The sequence below is a fragment of the Apostichopus japonicus genome, chromosome 5 (genome assembly GCF_037975245.1).
Source record: "Apostichopus japonicus isolate 1M-3 chromosome 5, ASM3797524v1, whole genome shotgun sequence".
Lineage (NCBI taxonomy): Eukaryota > Metazoa > Echinodermata > Holothuroidea > Aspidochirotida > Stichopodidae > Apostichopus > Apostichopus japonicus.
In genome coordinates, this window is record NC_092565.1 from 21,220,889 (window position 1) to 21,247,995 (window position 27,107).

At 39.6% G+C, this 27,107-nt stretch overlaps 2 protein-coding genes across 4 annotated transcripts; one reads left to right on the forward strand and one right to left on the reverse strand.

The window, feature by feature from the left end:
- Positions 1 to 8,269: 8,269 nt before the first annotated feature.
- LOC139968029 (4-hydroxy-2-oxoglutarate aldolase, mitochondrial-like) lies at positions 8,270 to 25,303 on the reverse strand. Of its 3 annotated transcripts, none has more exons than XM_071972318.1 (8): positions 25,138 to 25,303; positions 22,065 to 22,284; positions 21,118 to 21,246; positions 19,763 to 19,890; positions 19,010 to 19,144; positions 17,620 to 17,716; positions 17,012 to 17,145; positions 8,270 to 9,351 (listed from the first exon to the last, which is right to left on the reverse strand). In XM_071972318.1, the coding sequence occupies exons 2-8, from the start codon at positions 22,270 to 22,272 to the stop codon at positions 9,199 to 9,201; spliced, it is 984 nt and encodes a 327-aa protein (XP_071828419.1). In that variant the 5' UTR covers positions 22,273 to 22,284; positions 25,138 to 25,303; the 3' UTR covers positions 8,270 to 9,198. The 3 variants fall into 3 exon arrangements, with proteins under 3 accessions (XP_071828419.1, XP_071828420.1, XP_071828422.1); XM_071972319.1 differs by having other exon boundaries at positions 25,106 to 25,303; XM_071972321.1 differs by lacking the exon at positions 25,138 to 25,303 and adding an exon at positions 23,009 to 23,587.
- On the forward strand, positions 9,930 to 13,394 carry LOC139968149 (uncharacterized). The gene has a single exon (XM_071972544.1). The coding sequence runs from the start codon at positions 11,142 to 11,144 to the stop codon at positions 13,392 to 13,394; it is 2,253 nt and encodes a 750-aa protein (XP_071828645.1). The 5' UTR covers positions 9,930 to 11,141.
- Positions 25,304 to 27,107: the final 1,804 nt, after the last annotated feature.

Genomic DNA, 27,107 nt, shown 5'->3' on the forward strand with positions numbered 1-27,107 from the left:
CGAAGCGTACAAGAAAATTTTGGCAGAAAATGCCTCCCAGATCGCTGGAAATGGCACTTCCCAGGCCTTGTAAGTTGCATTTTAGCATTTTCTCTTTTGAAAATACTAGCGATATCATAAAAACATTAAAAAAAAAAATTAAAAATATGCTCAAGGGGGGGGCGGCTGCCCCCTTCGCCCCCACCCCCCTGGCTACACGCCTGAATGAACCTATATATATAAACAAGGCCTGATCTACCGATTGCTCATGAGAGCTATAAGGTTTATATATTCTCTGACGTTTCAAAAGGTCAGTGATTCAAAACAACCATGCCGTTGGTTTAGAACCAAGGTTGTTTAAAGGCATTGAAGACTCGCCCCAAACCGCGTGCGGCCATCTGCTAAAAGTTAACCTTCTGTTGCTTGCAAGTGACGTTTTGTTCGTGTCGCTACAAAATGCAGACAGTAATGAAACGTGATACCTTGTTATCTTTTAGCTGTAACGTTTGTATACTGTGCTGTGGGTATTGACCGCAGCTGTTTGTACTGACTGTACACTAGTGTCTAATTACCGACGGTAGCAAGCTGTGAGTGTATTTTCTGGGATCAATGGTGGTGTCTAACACTTCTGTTACACCTCATTCGAAACTAGGTCAAATTACCGGCATTAGACGTTTCTTTTGCGCGAGTCTTCACACCCTTTAACAATGTTAAAACAGAAGGTGTTGGGGGCCATCCTGTAAGTGGAAAAAATTGGGAGGGGGAGGGGGGATTTCGTTTGTTAGTGATCAAAATGCGTTTGCATTTGTTGACGAATGATTTGAAAGTTGTTCAGGCCGTAAAATGCGAGGAGTAAAATACGTTAAAACCTACTTGCTTTGAAAAGCGCATTGACAAAAGGAGGTTATTTTGTGCAAAATGATTCATAAATTGGATGAAATGCACAGATACAAACCCCTGGGTCACCTGAAGGGGAGGAGGTGGGATGAGTGGGAGGGATTGTCATGTATGATTGTCACGAGCCAACTGGATATGTCAAAGATTTACGATTTGTAAGATATCTTCAGTAAATTATGTGATTTTGCAAGACAAATGATTCGAAAACTTGCCTTTGGGTTAACTAATGTGGATCCACATTAGAACAATTTTTGACATAAGTTGGCAGTCGATTCCAGGGTATTTAATGATAAAAAAAAATGGACAAGTATCCAGTACATCGGAATCCTGTAAACAATGACATCAAACAAAATTCTAGCCATCTGTTGTCCAACAAAATAAGGGTCAGATGCATGCAGATATATTACATGTCTTCCGTTGAATGGGAGCAAAATGGGGTTGAACACGGTGGTTCCGGAATTGGATGGGGTTGGACTAGCGGTTGGAAGTAGCGGTGACGAAGAGATCAGAAATAGAAATGAATTATATATGTTTGTCTTCGACTTGATATAAACTGGTATTTATCCACGAATAACACGTGTGACCAAATAACGGGACAAACTAAAACGAATGACAATTGACTTTGTACAGGGTTAATTATCATTCGCGAATGGCAGCGAATGACAACGAATGACAACGAAGGACAGTGGTGAGTGGAGATAAAATGCGGAGTGGAGTAAATGCGGTTATTGGTTTTCTGCGCAAAAATGATTTGAGGAAAATCGCATGTGACGTGGTTCCATTGGTGTAATTTACGGATAGAAACCACAGCGAAAGTTTTTGTGTGAGAATGCGCTTGAGTGCTGTGCTTTTGCCATTTACCTCTGTAGATTTATATAGAAAGATAACTGAAGCCGTTTCAAGATTATAGTATTGTTAGTTTCTAACAATTAAATTGTTAGAATCGGAAAATTTACTTTTTAAAATCAGACTTACAATTTCGCTTACTATAAGGTGCGTTTGTATCTTGTCCGTACTTAACTTGATCTGTAAGCCACGCACTTCGCGTCCACTCGGTTTGCGTGGCTTTAATATACCCACGAAGTCTGAACTGTGATATCCGGTTGAAGCAAATGTCTGTGCTGTCATTCACTGTCATTCGCTTTAGACAATGCATTTTTTTAGTGTGTACAACATATTGTCATTCGTTATGTGTAACGCAATTGTCATTCGTTTTAGTAACACCCCAAATAACCCTATCTTCACCATCATTATTCGTATAAAGTCATCATTTCGTTTACATCACATGTAATGAAAACGTGCCAACTGTTCTACGAGTGGGTCTAACATGTATATGACTTCAAATAGTATGTTTCACGACAGATACAACTCCAAGGGGTGGGGGGGGGTGGTGGTACAGGAGGGACCGGGGAACGGATATGAGAGGCACCCACACCGAAAAATATTTGTACCCCTCTGGTTCCTCAACACTCTAAATGTAATTTACCTCGATCCAAAAACAAAGCAGGCAAGTAGGATGATACACAAATATTTAAATTTCAGTGACTATAATTTACTTACGCAGTTCTAAACCTTCGACTTATTTGAAGATGATTGAAGTTCTGGAAATGATCAAATCGCAAAGCTTCAGAGGTACCTACGCCACCCCATCCCTGCACACAATCCCCCCTTTTAGGCTTCGCGCTATCCGCGCTAGCAAAATTCGCACCAACTTGCGTTATTCGCATCTGCTTTTGGGTTTTCTGTTTTTTACACAAATAAATAAAGCCAACCCACCCAAAGAAACCAAAAAAGGAAATCTGGCTGTACGCGCCTATAACCATCGGCAGGCAGTCGGTGATACTTTGAAGAAGTAATTTATGTTGCAAAAGTTTATGGTTGCTTCTGTTATGGATTTATTTAATTCTTTATCCAAGGTGAATAAGTAACATAAATAGAAATGATTTAACAGAATGTGTTAAATGCAAGGCGTAGTTCATCTCTTCAAAATAAATGTCGACATTTTTAGAACAACTCAATGACGTAAATACCGCAAAAGCAGATACCCAAATGTCAACAGCTGCTTGTGTTTTCCAACGTGACTTAATGGTTGTTCTAAATATGTCGACATAATTCCGATATAGGTCTTCGTCTAAATCTGGATTTCGGTATGTAGGCTAATCTAGTTTGGCGAGATTCATTTTTCCGTACAAAGCTTCATAATTCTGAAAGTTACTACTTTGCACACTTTGTTGGTACACCACTTAAAAAAAAGCATTAATTTCCAAGATTTGTTGACGGTTTGCAATGATGTTAAAAAGTTTGCACAACTGAATTTTTACGCTTTTGCACGGATTGAGCATTTCGTCAAAAGTTCAAAACTGAAATAAGTTACTCATATTTTTGACGTAGGCCAATTTTCAAGATGGTAGCAATGTTTTTAATAATTGTTTATATATATATATATATATATATATATATATATATATATATATATATATATATATATATATATGTATATATATATGTATATATATATGTATATATATATATATATTCAACGTTATGCTCGGTTAGTGCTTCTTGATTAAACGGCTATTTTCAGTTTTCTCACGTTTGTTCATGATGGTATATGAGTGTTAGCTCAGGGAGTGTTAGCTCAGTGGTTAACGCCGGTGCCTTTCAATCATAAGGTCCCGAGTTTGAGTCACTACAAGATTAAATGTATGTCGTCCAGTTACAGAGTTGTTGACAATTGACAATTCATAATCATGGACGTTAAAATATGAATCTAAGAGACTGACTTCGGTCAGCTTGCGGCTTTGATAAGCCAATGATGGCTCCTTCGCGAGTTCCTGCTTGCAGAAGGATCTAAAATGCACACAATACATACATATGAAGTTTGCAAGACGCCAAAATTCATATATTTGTTATATCAATGTTATGCTTCTTCTACGCTTCCGTATTAATGATTTTTGTCCTTACAAATTGTTTTGACGTTTATGGTTCCTTGGTTTATGCATTGCCCTGCAGCAATAGCATGCATGTACACATCTATATACATGGGTTTAGGATATGCGCTTGCGTCGTCAATTTGCTTACAGTTTGTCAATTTATTTCTTTTCACATGAAGATTTACAATGTGAAGGGAAGTCTTCTGAAAAGCCTATACTGGCTTAACTTACACAGAAGACTCCCAGAAGAGAGAAAAAAAGTGAAAATAATGAATGTGTATATTTCAGCTTACCATTAAATCATAATTAATAAGAAATACTCTCTTCATTAAGGCATTTTCTAACTATGGAGCTTGATTTCTTAGTTTTTGAAGCATTTGATAGTGAGTTGCATGTTTTTGTTGCATGCGGTTTCTTAGGCTTAACATATACCAGTGCGTGTGTTATATGAGTTATAATGTGCAGTGCGTTGCTATCCGGTCTTGTATTATGATAATGGAACTCTCTATTGCTATGTATACACTTTTGGAAACTGGTAATAATCCATTCCAAGCCTTGTTTATAAATGTCGCAATATTAACTTTTATAATATCATCTAATTTCAATAAATTAAGTTTCTAAAAAAGTGGGCTTGTATACGTTGACAAGGTGCTGCATGAGATATATGACACTCTTTTGTAGTATATTAAGGTGGCTTAAATGTGAACTGCTTTCAGTTTTCATGGTCATTTATAAAATACGGTATAGCCTTTGACAACAAAAAAAAGGAATTAAAAAATCAGAAGAAAAGAGCAACCAGTGAATACAAAAGTATTAAAAATGTAAAAAGCTTTTTGACGTTGAACGGTGATTTTCAAACTTAAGATGTTTTGTAAAGATGGCACGATCCTTTTCGGATTTTCACCGAAGTTCATCTCTTCATGATGTTAACTTTCAAACTTCATATTACGTTTTATTAAGGTGATGATAGCATGTGTATGAAACGGTAATTTTCCAATTTTTTTTACCGCTTTACAGTGGTTGTGCATCTAGGGAACTTTTCAGATTTGTAACATTCTGATGAGAAATACTCTCAGACCTGTATAGATAGGCTGGGACACGGGGAGCCGCCGTCCTCCCCAACCCCAACCCCCACCCCAAGTTGAGTCACTACGATGTGTTATACATGTCAGTAAATTATTAGCTTGTGCTACAAATGGTGAAATGGTCAGTTTCAAAGACTACAGTGCACTAATCAGTAGGTCATTGTGTAGTGTCTATTCATGATGGTGGCATACTCCTATTAGAGTCTATATTTATCCGCTCGATTGTTCTCCGTCAGGAAAAGTGCCAAAAAGCAGCAGGAGTGACATCTTTTATTGACCTGTTATCAATCATGATCTATTTTTGTTTGTGGCTTGCATGTTGAAGAGCATGAATGGAAGTACATGTTGTGGTGAGAAAATTGGGTCAATTGAGGCAATTTCAGACCCCTTTAGGCCTCCCAAGAGCAGCGTACGAACATTGTTTACTTCTAAGTGAAGAGGTTTGTTTACAAGTGACGAAAACTTCCGGCTCAGATAGCAAAATATCTACATGGTCATGATACGGAAAATTGATGGTGCCATGAAAGGCCAACTTGTCAGCTATCCGGTGTTGGGTATCGTTTAGCTAATGAGAACTTCTATCTAGACTTAGAGACCACATTACTTTTGTGATTTAGTGTGTAAGTCAATGGGGCTTTTAATGGGCATATTCTACCTGATACACATTTCATGTAACACCATCATCTTGATCACACTATCAGTTTTGACATAAAGGGTACTGGGGCTGAGAGCCTGAGAGTGGATCATTTTAGTGGTTTGGTGGACTATATATCGGTGTGACACATAATAATTGCGTTTTCAAGGCAGCTGTACTTCAGTTCCTTTATCAATAGGGCGTCGCTATTCGTCCGGCTGTTAAGGAAGTATGTGTCAAACACTACTCGTCTGGGATACGACTAACCAATAAGAGCGTACGTCTTGCAAACTAGGATGAAATGGTGGGCCGTGCGCAATACTTTATTCGTCGCATAGATGAATTAGCTGCGCGAGTACAGTATATCATTATAAACACCACAGAATTAAAGATGAGATGAGTCCTACAGAAACACAGTGGCGTAGCTAGAAGTTTTGGCGCCCGGGTGCAAGAGTAGAAAATAGCGCCGCCCACTACTGAAAGAAAAATAAATTGCGCGCGAAAATTTTTGGATATATTTTTCGGGCAAGTCGTTAAAGCCCCCCCCCCCCCCCCCAAATCAAATTATGCTCCTAAGCCTACGATATTTCCACCTTTCGAAATCTACTGCCTTGGAACTGTTTACTTAAATACCCGAAATTTCCGTGACATGTAGTCATTACAGAATACAGACCAGAATAAAAAAAGAAGAGAAAACGGTCGAAATAACACTGAAAAGGGGTATCGACATCACACATAACATAGAAGAGACCATTCATGATAGTTTCACTGATATTATTCATTTCGGAAGCATTTCAATTGTGGTATTAGACTACACTTATTTGGATTTTAAAGTATTGAGAAAATTAAATCGATGGCAGTGATGATTGGCATAAATATTCAAAAGAAAAGCAATATTTACCATTAAAGGTAATTACTATCTTATCGATTTAACTTCAAGGGTCTGTGCGACCCTTCCCCTTCATTAAGATGGAGCATTATCCAATCCAAGTTAATATAAATAAAAGTGAAAAATACAAGAAAAAGGAACATAGTTCACATAACATTTGAAAATGCACCCTTTAATACCACTGCCATAACAGTTTACCTGCCTCTGGCATTTTAATAGGCTCTCGCAGTAGATAAGGGGGGGGGGGGGGGGTTGCGCTGAGGAAGTGGCTCTTCCATCATTGTTCCTTTGCTAGGCTTGGCGAGTTGACTACGTAACCCACAGGCTATTGTTCCAGACTAATAGGTGCAGAAGTGGCCAGTGGCCGAAAATGAATTGCAGTCTCTAAAGGGCGGATTTTCAAATGATATAATCATTGTAACACTGCAGACAAGAATCAACTAACGTGATCCACCAAGGTTCTTACACTTGTGTCAACATGTTTACAAGGTTTTCATAAAATTCTTTAGACCTCAAATGACCTTTGACCAAAGAAAACAACAAGGGTCTTGTATAAATCACTATGATAGATGTACACCCCAAATTCGAAATTGCTTTAAGCTTTACAGTAGGAGTCATTGTGAATACAAGGGTTTAGACTTTGACCTCTGTTGACTTCATATGACCTTTGACCTCCACAGAAAACAAGGGAGTTCTTGTACTCATTACAGTGAATCCACAGACACACAAATGCCATCACCATCGCGCAGGGTTACTCTTGCTTTCAGCAAAGAATCGAAAAAGGCCCAAAATGATGTAGACCTGACAAAGTGTTTCCTAGTCTCACTCACTTAAAAGTTTGATCACATCACTCCTGTACTCCGTTCATTGCATTGGCTTCCCGTCTCTCAGCGCATCCAGTTTAAGATCCTACTTCTCACCTACAAAGCGATCAATGGGCTTGCCCCTCAATATATCACTGACCTTCTTACTCCTTTGCGTCGGTCAACTATGTATGTATGTATGTATGTATGTATGTATGTATGTATGTATGTATGTATGTATGTATGTATGTATGTATGTATGTGTGTATGTATGTAAGTGTGTGTGTATGTGTGTATGTATGTGTGTATGTATGTGTGTATGTATGTGTGTATGTATGTATATATGATCTTCCCGCAAGCAGGAACTCGCGAAAGAAGCCATGGAGGCTTTTTAGACTCGCAAGCTGACCGAAGCCAAATTCTCTCGGCACACATTCATTTAACGTCCATGTTGGGAAGTTGTATTGAACCCTTGCCAGACGACACACATTGCTGTCGGCGGGGAATCGAACCGGGGATCTCATGACTGGGAGACGCCGGCGTTAACCACTAGGCTATACACTCCACTAGGCTATATAACTACAGTTACGCTTCGCTCTTCCTATCATGCGCATTTGCAATTAACTCCTGGTCCACGTACCCCCTCGTTATGGCGATTGTGCCTTTTCTGTCGCTGCGCCTTCTCTTTGGAACGAATTCGCATTTCACGTTCGTGACTTTCCCTCACTTTGTATTTTCAAGAGACAACTTAAAAAAATTCTGTTTGACTCCTATTTTTTTTTCTTCCTTGGTTTCCTTTATCTCTTTCCTACTTTGTAAACGCTGCGCTTTGAAATGCTGTATTAAGCGTTATATAAATGTAATTTATTATTATTAAAGTGTACACAATCTTTTTTTGGCAACTTTGCTGCAACTTTACAAAATGTCAAAAGATGAAAATTTCACAAGCTCAATTGCTGTATAATAGCACAGTGGATCTCAACCCAGGAAAGCAATAATAAGCCAAAATATAAGATGACAAAAAAAATAGGATAACCGAAAGTACTGTATAAGATTGGAGGGCAAAGAAGTGTTGTGTTATACATGCATCTATATAACAATAATTCATTTTATTAAATGGAAGAAAAATAACTTTACAAAAATAATAATAACTTTATAACAATACTCAGCAAGTCAGCCATCCAAAGACAGCTAACATAACATTCAAAACCCAAAATAGAGATATTCTTTAAAAGAAAAAGGTCAAATTTGAGTTCAACTGCACAAATAATAAAAACCCACAATGGTTTAGGCTATCCCTGCTTCAAAAGCAACCGATCTTTTGTAAACCCTTTAAGTAATTCTAAATGTAAGGTCAATTTCATTACCATTATTGAGTTTAGTGTTTTCCAACATTATTGGTAGCACACAACTCACAAATTGTCCCTTTTTTTTACTATCTGTGCTTATTTTGCATTTCTAACTTTAATTCAATTTGACCAAGTCAATTAACATTTAAATGCAATTGAAAGGCCCTTGAACTTACCCTAGCCATCCTTTCCCCCCTCAGTTTTCCTGTTCATTATTTGATCATTCATGTGAGGAGTATAACGAGTATTAAGCCAGATGAAACCATGAAGGGTAATGGCATCTTTTACAAATGGCACAAAATCCAGGAATGGGGGTGTGAGGATGCACATGCACCCCTCCAACCTCACTTTCCATCCCTACACAAAAAAAATTAAAATAGTTTCTAGCACAACCTTGGGTGCAGACCTATGTTATAGCCTAAACATGCCTAAACGCATCAGGGTTACACCCCCATCTTTTTAAAATCCTGCATCTATCCCCCTGTTTACAAGTAAAAAAATAGTGTTATGACTTTGAAGATGTCATGATGTTCAGTTGTATTATTATTATTTTCATAATTTGTTGTTGTTATACAGTTATGCATCACTTGGCCTGTCTTGATGCTGTGACCAAAGCGACCTTTCATCTATTACTTCAAAAATTGATCTTCTTGAAATAAACTTAAAAGGAGGGACTGCTTTTCCTTGGCTAATGGCAGGAGAGGTGATCTTGGGTCACCTCCATAGTAACCAAACTGTTCCATCGCAAATTTAAGTCCAGGTACCCCAAACTTACTCGTGACCTGCAAGGATAAAACAATATCATTATCTTAAATTGGGTAATAATTAATTATTCTTTTCCTTTTCTGTTTTTGTATATAAGAAATAAGAAGTCAGGATCTATTAAAATAAAAAAATGTTCATGTTTGCCTTGCTATGTTTTGCAGGCAATATTAAAAGGGTTTTTATAAAACTTCTCAAGGAAAACAGAATTGCCACTCCAATCCTATCATACTTAAAATCGACAGATTTTCTGAAACTGTTCTTATGAATGTTCCTACTCTCCAAAATATTCCCAGACATTTGGAAGGGTAAGATAAGATCATCAAAAGTTTCTAGAATAATGCTCCAAGGACAGCAGGGGTGGGGTGGGGTTGGAGGCAGGGGGAGGAGGAGGAATGACTTCTAATGCTGCATGGCAAACTCACAATGAAATATAAAATATTTTACCCTAAATACTACTCTCTGCAGGTGCAGATGTAGACCTAATTTTAAGTTCGACTATGCCTTGGAATGAACCATATATCACATCTCAACTTTGATTTTCTTGCTGGGGGAAAGACCCTCCTACATGGGAGCCATGGTCAATGACCTCGGGGGCTGTCACGAACGACTTTATTCATTGTACGTGTATTCAGTATATGCTGGTCAGGGTGATAAGTAGGTCACTCGTCGTGACTGACAACTTGTGCGTTTTTTCTGGAAGCTACGAGAAATGATGGCGCTATTCGGTATTAGCGAGTGCAAATTTCCAGAACATACGGGAAGTAATTTTTAGCAGGTGACCGGATATCGTCGACCAATGAACGATGCACTATCAGTCGTATCTTCGAGACATGGATGATTCTCGATGTTTTTCCGTCAGGATTCCTGGAAGAGAATTTTCGGGAGATTAAACCCGGCTATATAAGAAGAGATATTTTCGGTGATGAAGAGTTTAGTTCAGAGTTTTCCGATCTATTGTAAAAAGAAATTCATCTGAGATAAAAGATTAATCGAGGGGACGGACGGAGGAACCGGTGGACTGTTTGTTTATTAGATTGGTGCGTCGTTTAACCGGCACAGGCGTGACTTCGGCAGAGTTTTTCGGAGTTCACCCAGGAGGAAGCCATCCTTGGGATACAAACGTTGAGTCGAATTGGACCAGCGGGGAACGGTTTTGCTCCTGACCAAGTCACGGGATACCAGCCTACGAGGGAGCCTAATCCCGACATCGTTGTTGGTGACGCAAGGAGGTCAGAACAGCTACGAAAGGAACCGAGAGCCGGCACGCGCTGCGTAAGATAAGTTAAGTAATCTTTTAAAAATTTAACGGCCGTATAATATTGTAAAATCTGTCTGTAATATTCCAAATTTCTAGTACCAATAATCCTTGTACAAATCAGTAGAGATCGTATCATTGTAAATATATCGATTTTGTTAACTTTCAGAAACATCTCAGTAGTCTTTTGGTCCTTTGAGTTTACTTCCCTGAATCTATCTAAAATTTTATTTTTATCGGCTTTGAAGGCCAAAGGAAAAACCCGGGGTCGCAACAGAGGGGGCGCTAGAGGGTGCCATATTGCATTATCCCACGGAAGTTGTGACAATTAATGGGGGCCTATCCGGGAATTGTTTAAAAGATAGAAACAAAACGGGAATTGTTTAAAAGATAGAAACAAACCGGGGAAGTGTTTAAAAAAATAGAAACAAAACGGGAAAAGTGTAAAACACCAGAAAGGGGTATATCCCGAAGTGACTTACAAAACTGAGAAGTTTCTGAAACCATATATATTTGATATATTGTTATTGGTACATGTGTTTGCCTGACTGAATGATGGATATTAGAGAATTAACTGAGTTGGGGGCTAAAATGGGTCTTACGGGTGGCGAACTCTTAAACTTCGTCAAAGAGCAGCAGCAGATCGCTCGTGACGAAAGGCAACAAGAAAGGGCTGAGGCGGAAAAGCAAAGGGCTGAGGCGGAAAAGCAAAGGGCTGAGGCGGAAAAACAAAGAATGTTTGAATTGGCTAAGCTTGAAAAGCAAGCTGAGTTGCAGCAAAATAGCAATGGCAATGCCGATTTGAATTCCTCCCGTAGCTCCACTTCAAGCCGCGAGCCAAATAGAATCCCAACGCCCAAAATGCCTCACTTTGATGAGAAGGAAGACCTCGACGCATACTTGCTGCGCTTCGAGCGATTCACAACAGCGCAAGAGTGGTCAGAGGAACAATGGGCATTAAATTTGAGTCTGTGTCTAAAGGGAGAAAGTCTCCGTGTTTACTCTAGGCTGCCACCCGATGACTCACAAGATTATCAAAAGCTAAAGAAAGCCCTGTTGAAACGCTTTCAATTCACAGAGGAAGGCTTCCGTCAGAAATTCAGACGAGAAAGGCCCAAAAAGGGAGAAACATCAATTCAATACATGGCAAGGTTGGAAAATTATATGGCCAGATGGTTGGAAATGGGCGGAATTAACAAAACGTTCGAGGAATTTTCAGATCTCATGTTGCGGGAGCAGTTCCTAAATGTATGCAGCAAGGAATTGGCATTATTCCTGAGAGAACATGACTGCAAGACTTCTAAAGCGCTGTCAGAGCTGGCTGACAAATACTTAGAAGCGCATCACAGGGATCTTGAAAAATGTGTGAAATCCTTCCAACCAAATCAGGGAAATGAGAAAAAACCTGACGGTAACCCCAACAGTCAGGAATACAAAACCAAAATTGTGGACGCGGGTGACAACAGAAACACGCGTTCAGCCATAAAATGCTTTGTTTGCGGGAAATTGGGGCATAAGGCAAACGATTGCAGGCAGAGGTTTAAAGCGCAATCGGCGGTTGCGACTGAAAATGCCAAACCCGACAAACTAGGATCGAGCGATGGGTCGCAAAAAGATCATCGTAGCGGACAAACCGCGAATCTGTGTTTGATGAAACAAATCAAGGAAAGTGACAGCTATTCAATTAATTTAGCGTGTGGTCACGAGATCCCAATAGTCAGTGCGGCGTGTGAGGAGCCTACCGACATTACTGAGAAAATTTTGTCAGATGTTAAGGAGCGCATGCCGGTGGTTGAGGGTTATCTTAAAGGGAGGAAGGTGTCAGTGTTACACGATAGCGGGTGTTCTGGTGTCATCGTTAGGAGAGATTTGATCTCCAATGATCAGTTGACCGGTGTAGATCAACTGTGTGTACTGATTGACGGTACAGTGAGGAAGATTCCAGAAGCTATCGTGGTGGTGGACACGCCCTTTTTCACAGGATCCCTCAAGGCTCTCTGTATGAAGAGGCCAGTGTATGACTTAATAATTGGGAATGTTCCTGGTGTTCGAGGTCCTGAGAATCCCGACCCAGATTGGAGTGTAAAAGAAGTTCCAAGTGAGCAGTGTGAACCTCACAATGTGGAAGAAACAGCTAGTGTTGAAATAGGAACCAGTGTTGAGTCACGTGATGTACCGGAAGTCGCTGCGGATCAAATGATTCCAAGTGATGACGTAGGCGATGACTCAGATATTGGAGGTGCCGTAGAGACACGTGCACAAAAGCAAAAACGAAATGAAAATCTGAAACCCCTAAAAACGGCTAAAGTTCCTATGGATGACGTAACACCTGAGCAATTGAGACAAGCTCAGAAGGAGGATTCAACCCTCAAAAATTGCTTCAAGCATGTTGGGAATCCCAGACCACTGAAAGGTAAAGAGGGGATCTCCGAATTCATTTTAAGGAATGATATTCTATATCGCAAAGTTTCGGGGAATGACAAGCCTAGTGACCAATTGGTTGTACCCGAAAAGTTCAGAAATCAAGTGATTAAACTGGCTCATGACAGTATTATGGCGGGTCACCTAGGGATAGCCAAGACAACTGACAAAGTTCAGTCTCAATTCTACTGGCCAGGTGTAGGATCCGACGTAATGCGTTATTGCAAGTCATGCGATATTTGCCAGAGAACATGTGATAAGGGTAGGGTCACTAAGGTCCCATTGGGTCACATGCCCTTGATTGACACACCATTCAAGAGGGTGGCGGTAGACATTGTCGGACCGATCAGTCCTACTTCTAAGCATGGGAATCGTATATCCTAACACTTGTCGATTATGCAACAAGGTTTCCCGAGGCAGTTCCATTGCGTAACATAGATACTGAGAGAGTGGCAGAAGCTTTGGTGGACATATTTTCAAGAGTGGGAGTCCCATCTGAGATCCTGACTGACAGGGGGTCACAGTTTACCTCAGATGTGATGAAGGAGGTGAGTCGATTACTGTCACTGCGACAACTCACCACTACCCCCTACCACCCGATCTGCAACGGTCTAGTTGAGAAATTCAATGGTACCTTGAAGAGGATGCTAAAGCGCATGTGTGAGGAGAGACCGTCAGACTGGGACCGCTATATAGGACCACTACTATTTGCGTATAGGGAGGCTCCGCAAGCCAGCACAGGTTTCGCACCGTTCGAGTTACTCTATGGTAGGACAGTGAGAGGTCCTATGGCCATTTTGAAGGAGATGTGGACATCTGAAGTGGACAACCCTGAAACTAGGTCAACATATCAGTATGTCCTAGATTTGAGAGAACGGCTAGAGGAGACTTGCGCTCTGGCTAGATCAGAGTTACAGGAATCGTCAGAGAGGTACAAGAAGTACTATAATCGGAAGGCTAAAAGTCGCAAGTTCAAACCAGGTGATTTGGTGTTGATACTCTTGCCTACTGATCAAAATAAGCTGTTGATGCAGTGGAAGGGGCCATTCACCGTATTGAGTGAAATTGGCGAATCGAGCTATTCAATCGATGTCAATGGGAAGTCGAAAAGTTTTCATGCAAACCTGCTGAAAGAGTACATAAGTAGGGACAAGTCAAATGTGGTTGGGACTACAGTCATTTCAATGTCTGAGGATGAGGAGCAGGAAAGTTGTTTCGAACTGCCTGCGCTGCAGACTAATCAGAGTGAATCGGCATCGGATGTTGTCGTAAATGACGAATTAGGTGTAGGCCAATCCCACGAGGTTAAACGAGTGTTATCCAAGTTCACTGATGTCCTGACTGGTGTACCTGGCAAAACCGATGTTCTTAAATGTGACATCAAGTTAACTACTGATAAGCCAATCAAAGCAAAGCCTTACCCAGTACCACTCTCGATGCGAGATTCGTTACAAGAGGAAGTTAGGAAAATGATTGACATGGGAGTGATTGAACCTTCAAACTCACCTTATAGTTCACCTGTGGTGTTGGTACCTAAACCTGATGGCACGAAGAGATTCTGCGTGGATTATAGGAAGCTCAATAAAGTAACCACGTATGAAGCTGAACCTATGCAAACCATGACAGAGATATTCTCGGAATTGTCGAATGACAAGTACTTCAGTCGAATCGATCTAACGAAGGGATATTGGCAGGTTGAAATGACACAGTCAGCGAAAGAGAAGACTGCCTTTGTGACACCAGATGGGTTATGGCAATTTAAAACGATGCCCTTTGGATTGGTTGGGGCACCGGCAGTTTTCACTAGGTTGATGAGAACCATTTTGAGGGATGTGCCAAATGTTGTCAATTATCTGGATGATATTTTGATTCATACCGAGACATGGGATGAGCATGTAGAGTGTTTGGAGTTGTTATTTCAGACGTTGAGAGAGAGCGGACTGACAGCTCGTCCGAGTAAGTGTGAAATAGGGTTCACTAAATTAGAGTTCTTGGGCCACACAGTTGGAAACGGGAAGTTGGGCCCGAAGCAGAGTACCCTTGATAAAATCAAAAACGCTCCAAAACCCGAGACGAAAACCCAAGTCAGGTCGTTTCTTGGTCTCACGGGGTATTACAGAGACTATATACCAAACTACTCTGCACTAGTTGCCCCACTGTCGGACCTGACGAGGAAGGGTTCACCCAATAGAGTGATTTGGGGAAGCGCCCAGGACAAGGCGTTCAATGATCTGAAGCAAGCGCTTATTAATCCACCCCTACTCAGGCTTCCTGATGTAAATAAGCAATTTGTTCTGAGGACCGATGCATCCGATGTAGGGATAGGTGCAGTCCTACTACAGGAACATGAAGGAGAATTATTTCCTGTAGCGTATGCTAGTAGAAAGTTATTGGAGAGGGAAAGAAATTATTCAGTGATTGAGAGAGAATGCCTAGGATTAGTTTGGGCAGTACAGAAATTCCATGTATATTTGTACGGAAGTGAGTTCGTCTTACAGACTGATCACGAACCACTCACTTATTTAAATAGAGCGAAGTTGCTGAACTCAAGAATTATGAGATGGGCATTAGTACTACAAGAGTATAGATTCAGACTGGAATCAATCAAAGGAAAGTACAATGTTGGTGCAGATTATATGAGCCGAATGTAAGCGGGTTATTCATTCATTTAATCAGATGTAGATGTGTTGATTGTAACACTATTGATTGTTGTTATGCTATCATACATTTATGATTGACATAGTTTTGTCGGATTATAGAATTGTTTATAGTTTATAGAATTTGACATTTATGGAATTGTTAGTTTGAGTATTTTGAGATGGTTATCAATATTCATTAGTTATGTTTAATTTAAAGTTGCATACACGTCCATTTATAGATGAAATATTTAAAATATTTATCTTAAAGGGGGAGTAATTGTCACGAACGACTTTATTCATTGTACGTGTATTCAGTATATGCTGGTCAGGGTGATAAGTAGGTCACTCGTCGTGACTGACAACTTGTGCGTTTTTTCTGGAAGCTACGAGAAATGATGGCGCTATTCGGTATTAGCGAGTGCAAATTTCCAGAACATACGGGAAGTAATTTTTAGCAGGTGACCGGATATCGTCGACCAATGAACGATGCACTATCAGTCGTATCTTCGAGACATGGATGATTCTCGATGTTTTTCCGTCAGGATTCCTGGAAGAGAATTTTCGGGAGATTAAACCCGGCTATATAAGAAGAGATATTTTCGGTGATGAAGAGTTTAGTTCAGAGTTTTCCGATCTATTGTAAAAAGAAATTCATCTGAGATAAAAGATTAATCGAGGGGACGGACGGAGGAACCGGTGGACTGTTTGTTTATTAGATTGGTGCGTCGTTTAACCGGGACAGGCGTGACTTCGGCAGAGTTTTTCGGAGTTCACCCAGGAGGAAGCCATCCTTGGGATACAAACGTTGAGTCGAATTGGACCAGCGGGGAACGGTTTTGCTCCTGACCAAGTCACGGGATACCAGCCTACGAGGGAGCCTAATCCCGACATCGTTGTTGGTGACGCAAGGAGGTCAGAACAGCTACGAAAGGAACCGAGAGCCGGCACGCGCTGCGTAAGATAAGTTAAGTAATCTTTTAAAAATTTAACGGCCGTATAATATTGTAAAATCTGTCTGTAATATTCCAAATTTCTAGTACCAATAATCCTTGTACAAATCAGTAGAGATCGTATCATTGTAAATATATCGATTTTGTTAACTTTCAGAAACATCTCAGTAGTCTTTTGGTCCTTTGAGTTTACTTCCCTGAATCTATCTAAAATTTTATTTTTATCGGCTTTGAAGGCCAAAGGAAAAACCCGGGGTCGCAACAGAGGGGGCGCTAGAGGGTGCCATATTGCATTATCCCACGGAAGTTGTGACAGGGGCCAAACCACCATCTTTTTTTTTTGCAATCCTGGATCTGACCCTGCTCTGTAAAGATAACAGTGACCACAATAAAGTAAGAAAAGATATCTTACAGCTGCATTTGGACCAATTAACTTGTGCTGGAGTAGTGTTGCAGCTGCTATGTCGCCAGTCCTGCACAGCTCATAGAGACGACAAACTTCTTCCCCCAAGACGTTAGCTAAGGCACATATTCCGCCCGAAGCACCTATAGGTGTCAGAAGGAGGTGTTTTAAATGATAATTACACCCACCCACCTTCCCCCTTCCCATTTATACTCTTTCCAGTAATAAAGTATGCAAAACCACTCTTGTTGCCTATGACAACTGAGAACACATTACCCACAACAAAATTCATACCTCAAGACTTTAATATCCACCATGACACACTTCCTTTAAAAAAAAGATGTGTAAAAACATATTTTGTTTCCCATGACAACTTAAAACAAATCACCCACTTTTCCGATGATAATAAGAAAGCGATACATGTTTAAATGATAAAACCAATTTCAAATGAAAAGGGTATGTAAATGGTACATAAAGGGGTAACACACTAGGGTAGATATAGACATGGTGGAGAGGCTCACATGCAATAGATTCTTACAGTGGAACTGCACCAGTTACTTGTATGGAACTTAATCTTACCCATCATTTGACTGACATATGGTTGTTGAACCACTCACCTACGACATGGGACTGTAAGATGTGATCTGCGGAACCGGCCAGGACAGTGAAATCCTCTCCTTTTGTCCGGTGTACGATGTGACCGATTTTAGCAACCTGTGGGTCAGTGACAAATTGAACAAGTCACAAGTATGTGTCTGGGAAGGCTCAATTAATCGTGGTACAAGTAACTTTTCTTTCTAATTAATCTCTCTCTTGTTTTTGTTGCTGGAAGAAACAATGAAATAATTAGCTATTAGAGTATCAGTAAACCTAACATACAGATCTTTTGCTTTGCAATCCAAGGTCATTCCTGGTAATATGAGTCTGGAACCTTATAGAAGTTTAGTTCAGTTACAACTTAAGCAATGGGACACCAAACATAAATATTTATAGGTACCTTCCACCATTCTGTTTCTTCCGCAGACTCGGCAGTTTTCTTTATACTGCCAGTCTGTATTTTAAGGTCACCCGTGCTGCATTTTGCCTCTATATTTAATGAATATATTTAATTAACATATGTAATTATATATATAATTGTATTTTCAAGGGACAACTTTAAACATTTTTGTTTGATCCTAGTTCCTTTTCTTCCCTTGGTTTCCTTTGTCTATTTCCTACTTTGTAAAGCGCTTTGAAGCGCTGTATTAAGTGCTATATATATGGAATTTATTATTGTTATTTTATTTGACTGTACGAAAGCAAAAGTCTTCACAAGAACTGTTCTACACAACAATCCTTTCCAGCCTCAAATCCAATCTGTGAAGCATATTTTGCTTAAAAGTCAAACCTAACAAGTGAAGGATTTCTCAGGATGGATGACAATTTAGTCCATACCAGTACTCCACAGAGAAACAAGTTTACAACTTGGATTTCTGAGGTAGTATTCTAACAAACAGTTGTATGTGACGTGACACTAAACACAGATGTCTGCTCAGTAGTGAAGCTAGCAATTGACGGGCAATTTTCATACTTCTACAGTTTTTTTATACATCATACGCTTTACATAGAAAGTGGTGCATGTTAATGAATGAATTACACTCATGTAGTCCTTAAGTAGAATTGTACTCGGTCGTACATAATGAGCGACTCTCATTCGAAAAACAAAATTCAGGTTTTCAGCCACACTATGAAAGGTTTGAAATATTCCAAAATTTTGCCAGATGGTGCTAAAGATGTTGTTAATATGGTTTCACAAACTCAAAAAAATGCTCTACTTTTGTGCTGCAAGGATGTTAGATATGTGACAAGAAACTCAAGAAAAATATGATCATAATAATCATAAATATATTTTCCTTAAAAAGCATAAAAAATATCAACAAGACTTCTTTTGTTCAGTAATTGAATTGAACTCCTTTCAAAAGAAGGTAAAAGAAAAATAGAACAGATTTGACAGAGACCAAAACTTACATTCCCACTACTCTCCTTTAAGGCAATGATGTTTTTATGTTTTGCAAGAGCCAGGATCGCCTCCACAGTCAGCTCAATAGTGGTGAACTTTGGGACGTTGTACAATATGACTGGTACTGGACTTGCGTCTGCGACCTTTGACAATAAAATGGTGAAAGCACGATCTTAAATTTATCCAATCGGGAAATTTGTACTAAACGTTACTTCTGATATAATATACGCAGGTTTTTCGTTTTCCAACTGTTATCCGACCAATTTCTGATTAGAATATACGTCTTTGCACACCTTGTTTGGCAGTCTACGAGATTCATAGAATCAAATTTTCTAAGATATGATGATCCATTTGCAGATGTGATGTCAGATACCCTATTAATCAACAGTGACGACGCAAAAGTTTTGGAAGAATCACACTTTGGAGAAATCAGCTGGGAGAAGGTCTTTAGCGTGAATCCTTTTTAGAAATGCTCACCAATTGTGCCAACTATGCTAATTATGGAACGTGCAAGAGTATTCAAAATGAAGCATTTATGCAGAAAGAGACTATCATTTAAAACAACCAAACTTAGCTTTCCTGAGATTTTTCCACAGAAATGGAGCTGCCTTCAGAGTAATGGAAGAGTTTAAGTTGATGTATTTTGCTTCATTTTTGTCTTAAACCACATGGCCATCATTTGCTTATTACTAGCTCTTAATAATAATGTCACACTCATCTGCCAAACCTACTGAAAAGGTAAAAACCATTATGACTGATACCTTTACAAAATGGTTTGTGAGTGCTTCTGATGTCATTCCGCCCTTATAATAGGATGGTGTTATCACCAGCACTGCATCCGCACCTTCCTCTGCCATCCTCTCGCTCATCTTGATCGTACATCTCGTAGCTGTTGATGAAAAAATAACAAAAGATACACAGTACACATACCAGAGTATTGACTAGCTATGTAGGTAATGGAGCGGTGGCCAAGATGCAAGGAGAATGGGCCAAGGAGGAACAGGGCTGCACCTGCATATATACAGGGTGGTACCTGCATATAAACAGGCCTGCACCTGCATGTACATGTGGCTGCACCTGCATGTTAATGGGGCTCCACCTGCATATAACAGGGTGGCACATGCATATAAACAGGGCTGCACCTGCATATAAACAGGGCTGCATCGGCATATAAACAGGGCTGCATCGGCATATAAACAGGGCTGCATCGGCATATAAATGGGCTGCACCTGCATATGAACAGGGTGGCACCTGCATATAAATGCGGGCTGCACCTGCATATGAACAGGGTGGCACCTGCATATAAACAGGGCTGCACCTGCATATGAACAGGGTGGCACCTGCATATAAACAGGGCTGCACCTGTATATAAACAGGGCTGCACCGGCATATAAATGGGCTGCACCTGCATATAAACAGAATGGCACCTGCATATAAACAGGGCTGCACCTGTTTATAAAGAGGGTGGCACCTGCATATAAACAAGGCTCCTCCTGCATATAAACAGGGTGGCACCTGCATATAAACAGGGTTGCACCGACATATAAATTGGGCTGCACCTGCATATCAAAGGGCTGATAAAGACTTGAAGAGAGCTGATGAAGATGGAGGGAGGGGAAGCATTAGGGCTTGTTAGAGATATGACCAGAGATATGACCAGAGGTATGACCAGAGGTATGACCAGAGGTATGACCAGAGATTTGACCAGAGATATGACCAGAGATGTGACCAGTGCAAACAGAGGTGGAAGCAAAAGCCCTGCACTTGCAGGACAAATGGGTTGGTGGATTTGGAAGAGGAAGGCAAATTGAAAGTGGTGGGTAAAGAATGAGACATTATTATCAAATTGCGATGCAAATGTGGATTAATTTGGCAAAACTCAAAACTATTGGTTTAATTTTAAGTCTGAATTATGTTTGGATATTGCTTCCCTCATTAAGTAATTTCTTGTATCCGATATAGTTTATGGAACTGACGTCTTTGTGAATCGCATTGAATATTTCCGAGTTAGACATGTCAAAATTGGACTTTGGTTCGGAAACTTAGGTGTTGACTTTGCCTGTGCCTACAACCAAAGGACATGGTGCCCTTTCAAGTCATATGCCTGGTCACTTACATTCACACCCAGCTCCTGCAATGATGAGTTTGTCCTTTGGTAACCAACTTCGGACCTTCTTTACCATATCAATTCTTTCATCTGTTGTCAGGTATGTATACTCTCCATTGGAACCATGCACAGTTAAACCTACATTGGGTGCATGGAATGAGGGGAAAAAAAACAGAGAAAATTATATTACTATTTATGTAAAGTCTCATGGATCTGATTTCCAGGATGCAAAAGAGGAAACAAGTGTGTAATACTGTTACATGTCCACAGCCACGTTGGTACAAGTTTGTTGAATTTCTCCACAGAACAACATTTCATAGCAGAGCAACGACGACGACAACACGTTTTGCGCATACCCCCAATGAATATTTACGTTTGAAAAGATTCTTCACTGATATAACGATGTCAAGTACTTAATTTGAACTTTAAACTAAAAAACAAATAGATGCTATGAGCAAAAACTTTATGCACAGGAAAAAGAGAAGTATCGAAGAAGTCATGACTGCAACAGTACATGGGAATTGTTTTATTAAAGAAGTCGTGAAAGTGCAAAGAAATTTCTGGTTGGCCCTCTATGATTAGCCTTGTTGTTCTTTTTCCATCATTCAACCACTTTGAACAAACAGTGACCTATTAATTTCTGTTCAATATCATTCAGCTTTCTTCTCATAAGGATAGGAAAGACTTCATCATCTCTTTTACAATTCTTTCTTCTAATTATTACATTATCTTGTTAGTTCTACAGGATTTCTTTCTTTTTGGACACTTCCTCTTTACAATTAAGACCCCAGCCCCCCCCCCCCCTCCTCATTTTCTTTTGTGCACTAAGGTTCAAACTACATTAATTATTGCTGTAAATAAATCTATCAATAAGTGAATTAGTAAAAGCAATTGCAAGTCCATACATTTTTTGGTTATATATATATATATATATATATATATATATAGTACAGTACCTCTAAATGGAATCTTGCTCCATTTTTCTATATTTCTCTGTAAAGCTGGATAATCGATCTCTTCTTTGTCATCAAAGGGGGTAGGAATTGGTGGATATATTCCTTCAAGGTCCAACCTAGATGAAGCTGTGCTCATTGCCTTTTGTCTGTTTTGAGCTACGGCGGTAGCGATGACTGTCTTCAACGACTGCTGTGCACAACGCAGCATCTTGTAATAATGCTGAATGGAGGAAAAATGTTGTGCAGTCCAGAGAGATCATTTTATCCATGAGATAAACCAAATACTTTAAGACATTAAAGCTATTCCTTTTGCACTTTGTATTACATACTGTAGCTATTAAAAAATGCTAATAATGTTCAGTTTGCATCAAGTTCAGTTAATGCAACAAAAAGGAAGAAGAAGAAGAATATCCCAGTAGAGTGTTTTAGTTGCAAAGTCAGTAGAATTGGTTCATTTGATCTGTGAGAAAATTATACTGCTGGAGATATTTTCCATCCTTATTTTTGAGGGTTCAAAAGGTGTCAAATACAGCCTCTGCAATTTTTTCTAAGCATATTCAAATATGGTATCCTTTTCTGTCAAAGGGAAAATGTCAACACATCTGGCGACTTAGGAAGTAAGTTTGCCAAGCCCGATTGCAACAATGTACAACCCATACCTTAGAGTCTAATTTATTCTATCATGCATTATTTCATAAGTACAGTAAATTGAGATTAAATGTGACTCTTTCTCCCTGCAATGATTAACAACACCAAACCACAAGGCGGTCATAATTATGAGTAAGCTTATTTCAAAATGCCATTCAGGTTCTGTAGAATCAAATAGAGCACATATTTTGCCCACTTTTGATACATGTATCAGTCCTTCATAACGCAATCGGTTGCCTGTTTGATAACAAATATTTCATAAGAAACAATATCTCTGTGAGTAATTTCAATTATACCTGTTTGTTCTCCCCCGTTCATAGAGACAGCTCGAACATAAGCTGTGACTGTCTACAACTTCAAATGTAAAGTTCATTCACGACTAGCAGATAAAGGAAACCAGAACATTGACTAATTTCACAGCCTCTCATTCACATGCAAAGCATCATGTTGCACCAAGTGATGAATAATATTTCCAGTTAACATCACATATTTTAGCCTTGCATTTTTGATCTATGAGTAGATCCTTGTTTCTGAATGAGGTGTTCTTGTACTAATAAGTTTTATCAACATCGTAGAAATATTGAACCAACTGGCAAAACTTTCAAACATTCATTGTAGGGAATAACCCTTGATATCAGCATGGCCTAGAGGAATTGGGAGGGTCAAAGACAATATCATGTCCAGGGAATTCTTGAAAAGAAAAAAATGTTCACCTAAAGTTATTAAGGCTGAGGCCCCATCATTTTGCATCCCTTCATATTGTAAAGTAGAAAGGCTGTGAACAAAATCTCAACAACTTTACACTTATTGTAGGGCCTAGCTAGAAGACTAGAGCTCTTCTATAATTGGATCACTTGTGACAGTGTTAGCCAGCCTACTGTACGTACAAGGATCAATTATTCTCTATTTTTTTAACAGACATGCTGAAACCATTGAGGATTATACGGAAGCGTAGAAGGGACATTGCATTGACGAGTTACCAACTTGACAAAACGACAATTTTCTGCAAATTGACGAGTTGTCGAGATGGTAACGTGACAAAATTCAGAAAATTGACGTTTTGACGAGATACCGGATCTCGTCAATGCAGCAATTTTCTGCAAATTGACGAGTTGTCGAGATGGTAACGTGACAAAATTCAGAAAATTGTCATTTTGTCGAGATAACGGATCTCGTCAATGCAGTGTGCAACTCGTCAATTTGCAGAAAATTGTTGCATTGACGAGATCCGTTATCTCGTCAAACCGACAATTTTCTGAATTTTGTCATCTTGTCGAGATGATAGTAAGTGTGCAACTTGTCAATTTGCAGAAAATTGTTGCATTGACGAGATCCGTTATCTCGTCAAAACGTCAATTTTCTGAATTTTGTGGTTTTGTCGAGATGGTAGTAAGTGTGCAACTCGTCAATTTGCAGAAAATTGTTGCATTGACGAGATCCGTTATCTCGTCAAAACGTCAATTTTCTGAATTTTGTGGTTTTGTCGAGATGGTAGTAAGTGTGCAACTCGTCAATTTGCAGAAAATTGTTGCATTGACGAGATCCGTTATCTCGTCAAAACGTCAATTTTCTGAATTTTGTCGTTTTGTCGAGATGATAGTAAGTGTGCAACTCGTCAATTTGCAAAAAATTGCTGCATTGACGAGATCCGTTATCTCATCAAAACGTCAATTTTCTGAATTTTGTGGTTTTGTCGAGATGGTAGTAAGTGTGCAACTCGTCAATTTGCAGAAAATTGCTGCATTGACGAGATCCGTTATCTCGTCAAAACGTCAATTTTCTGATTTTTGTCACGTTACCATCTCGTCAACTCGTCAATTTGCAGATAATTGTCGTTTTGTCAAGTTGGTAACGCGTCAATGCAATGTCCCTTCTACGCTTCCGTAGGATTAGCCTATACTGATGGTATAAACACAGACTAAGACCAATGTTAGGCATAGGGTAAAAGCCTAGCCTAAGTTAGGCTATAGGCCTTTAGGCTCACTTTGGGGGTGAGGTCTTCAGTACGTGGGGAGGGGAGGGGAGGGGGTGATATTGTGAGCAGGAGTAGCATAGCTTAAGAAGTTCCCTGTAGGCCTATTCCTTTATCCTTTCCATTGTCACTGTTTATCCTATTGTGGTAGAGGATGTATACCGATTATGTCTATGCACTCAAGCGTGCAACTGTATGACTGTTGTACGCTATGATGACTGTAAGTGTAATATGAAGTGAGAGAAGCACAAGCAGAATGAAGTTGCAGTCTCTCTTCATCTACAGGCCAACACTAGGCTCAGGTTAGGGCTAATTGAGTAACAACCAATGATGCATATATCCATGTAGCAATGTCGAGGGTGGTAAAAATAATGAAGGAATCGAGCCTACAAGAAATGTTACATTCATGAGTTGTACTAACTCAAACAATAGAACGCCAACAGAATTACGAACTTTTGCAACAGTTTCAAAGTCGAAGAGCCTCCCGAGCTTCAGTCTCTAACTGATAGTAGTTATGAGCGGTGGCACACGGTCACACACACCGGACTGATTTTCCTTACGGTTTGCTTCACAAGGCACCCTCGAACGGAATAGGTCAGAATTAACATGTGACACATCTATTGGCAGCCCCTGTGGATGCGACGAGGGTACGGTACCGGAAGTTACAAGTGTTACGAGGAAGCTTGCTAGGGCTAATGACAAAATGACTGTTGTAATCGATAGGCTAGTAACACTGACCTGTAACATCAATTACCCTGCCAACGATCAATTCAAAGGTCTGCTGTGTAGACCCCATATGATAGAGCAGAATATGAATATACGTTCTTATATTCTTCTCTATGGTAGACCCCAACTATAGCACGCTATCATGGAAAAGTTTCTTGAGATTACGTAATCGACCTGCCTTGGTCGTAAAATTACCTATTTTTACCAATTAGTCTTCAACACCTGCCACATATTTTTTCTTGTATGAGAGTCTGTGTGTGAACGCTGATTAACTACACTTTAGACATGGACATATTTCCACATAGTGTTTACACAAGAGCCTAATGGTGTTAAGAAGCTATGCCGGCTAAATGTAGAGCCTGTGGTCGATTTACGACCGTGGCAGGTCGATTACGTAATCACAAAACTTTCCTAGCTATAGCGTGCTATAATTGGAGCTTGTGAACTCAAACGACTATTGACCTCCGCCCACAACATTATGCTTCTTGTACTCAATATAAGTGGTACAATCACATACCAAATTAATATGCAATCTGTCCAAGCTTCCCTTGCGATATTATATTTAGGAAGGTGAGTTAGTTTAGAGAGACAGGAAAGAGGGGATTGAAGTAAATGTTTGGCGCTTAATTGTTGACTTCAAATGATCTTTGACCTCCACCAAAATCAAAGAGGCTTCAATGACTCATTGTTATACACCTAATTCATACCAAGTATGATATCTACCCAAGCTTCCAATATTGATATCGGATACCATGTTTACAAGGTTTTCACAATTTGACCCCAAGTGACTTTTGACCTTCACCAAAACAATAGGCTTCTGGTACTCAATGTGGTACACACCAAATATGAGTTCTGCCCAAGCTTACCATCTTGAGATATGGTGTTTCCAAGTTTTCACAATTTGACCTCTGGTGACCCCAAATTACCTTTGACCTCCACAAGAAACAATATGCTTCTTATACTCAATGTGGTATTTCTACACACCAAATATGAAATTGGTTCGACCTTCCCTTCTTCAGATATCGTGTTTACAAGCTGGGCGTCACAAACGCACGCACACACACACATACGCATCAAACATACGCCACATGATCATGAATGAAAAGGTTACGATTATCATCGAAACCAAAAAGCAACGACATATATGATACTGGCGGGGATAGGTTTTTTTTTTACAGAACAGTACGTGTAATATATGCCAAGATATCGTATATCTAGCATAAGCCAAGATATATAGCCTAAGCATAATTTGATTTCTAGTCTGAACAATTAGTTTGACACTTCTGGTGAAATAAAAGTTGCGTGCGTCGCGTGGAACTTCATTGTCATATTTAATAAAGATACAACTATCTTCCAACATTTGGGTCAATAAAACATAAATGAGATTCCTGCGTGTATACCATAGAAATATACCCACAAGGTACATACCATTATGTGTTTGTGAATGTTTTCGAAGGAGTGTAAGATTGCCAACCCCTTAAATACCGGTTCCCTTAAATGTTTTATCCAGAACTCTAACTAATTTTTATGCTCTAAATTTCATTTCATTGATTGTTCCATGTTACATTTCATGCCGTTGCCAATTTTGAATGTATTTTCCTTTTCATTGTCATCTTATTGTTCACGTATATGATTAATTTAGTTTTTATTCTACTTTAGTTTTTGTATTTCAGGTCCTCTGGGAGATAAGCTTTATG

What these genes read in the sequence shown, in the direction of transcription:
- LOC139968149 (XM_071972544.1), top strand. Translation starts at nt 11,142, where the DNA reads ATGATGGATATTAGAGAATTAACTGAGTTGGGGGCTAAAATGGGTCTT.
- LOC139968029 (XM_071972318.1), bottom strand. Translation starts at nt 22,272, where the DNA reads ATGCTGCGTTGTGCACAGCAGTCGTTGAAGACAGTCATCGCTACCGCC. An exon ending in TCACAAACCATTTTGTAAAG is followed by an intron (nt 19,145 to 19,762) that starts GTATCAGTCATA and finishes TTATTGTCAAAG; the next exon opens with GTCGCAGACGCAAGTCCAGT. An exon ending in CTTACAGTCCCATGTCGTAG is followed by an intron (nt 17,146 to 17,619) that starts GTGAGTGGTTCA and finishes TGACACCTATAG; the next exon opens with GTGCTTCGGGCGGAATATGT.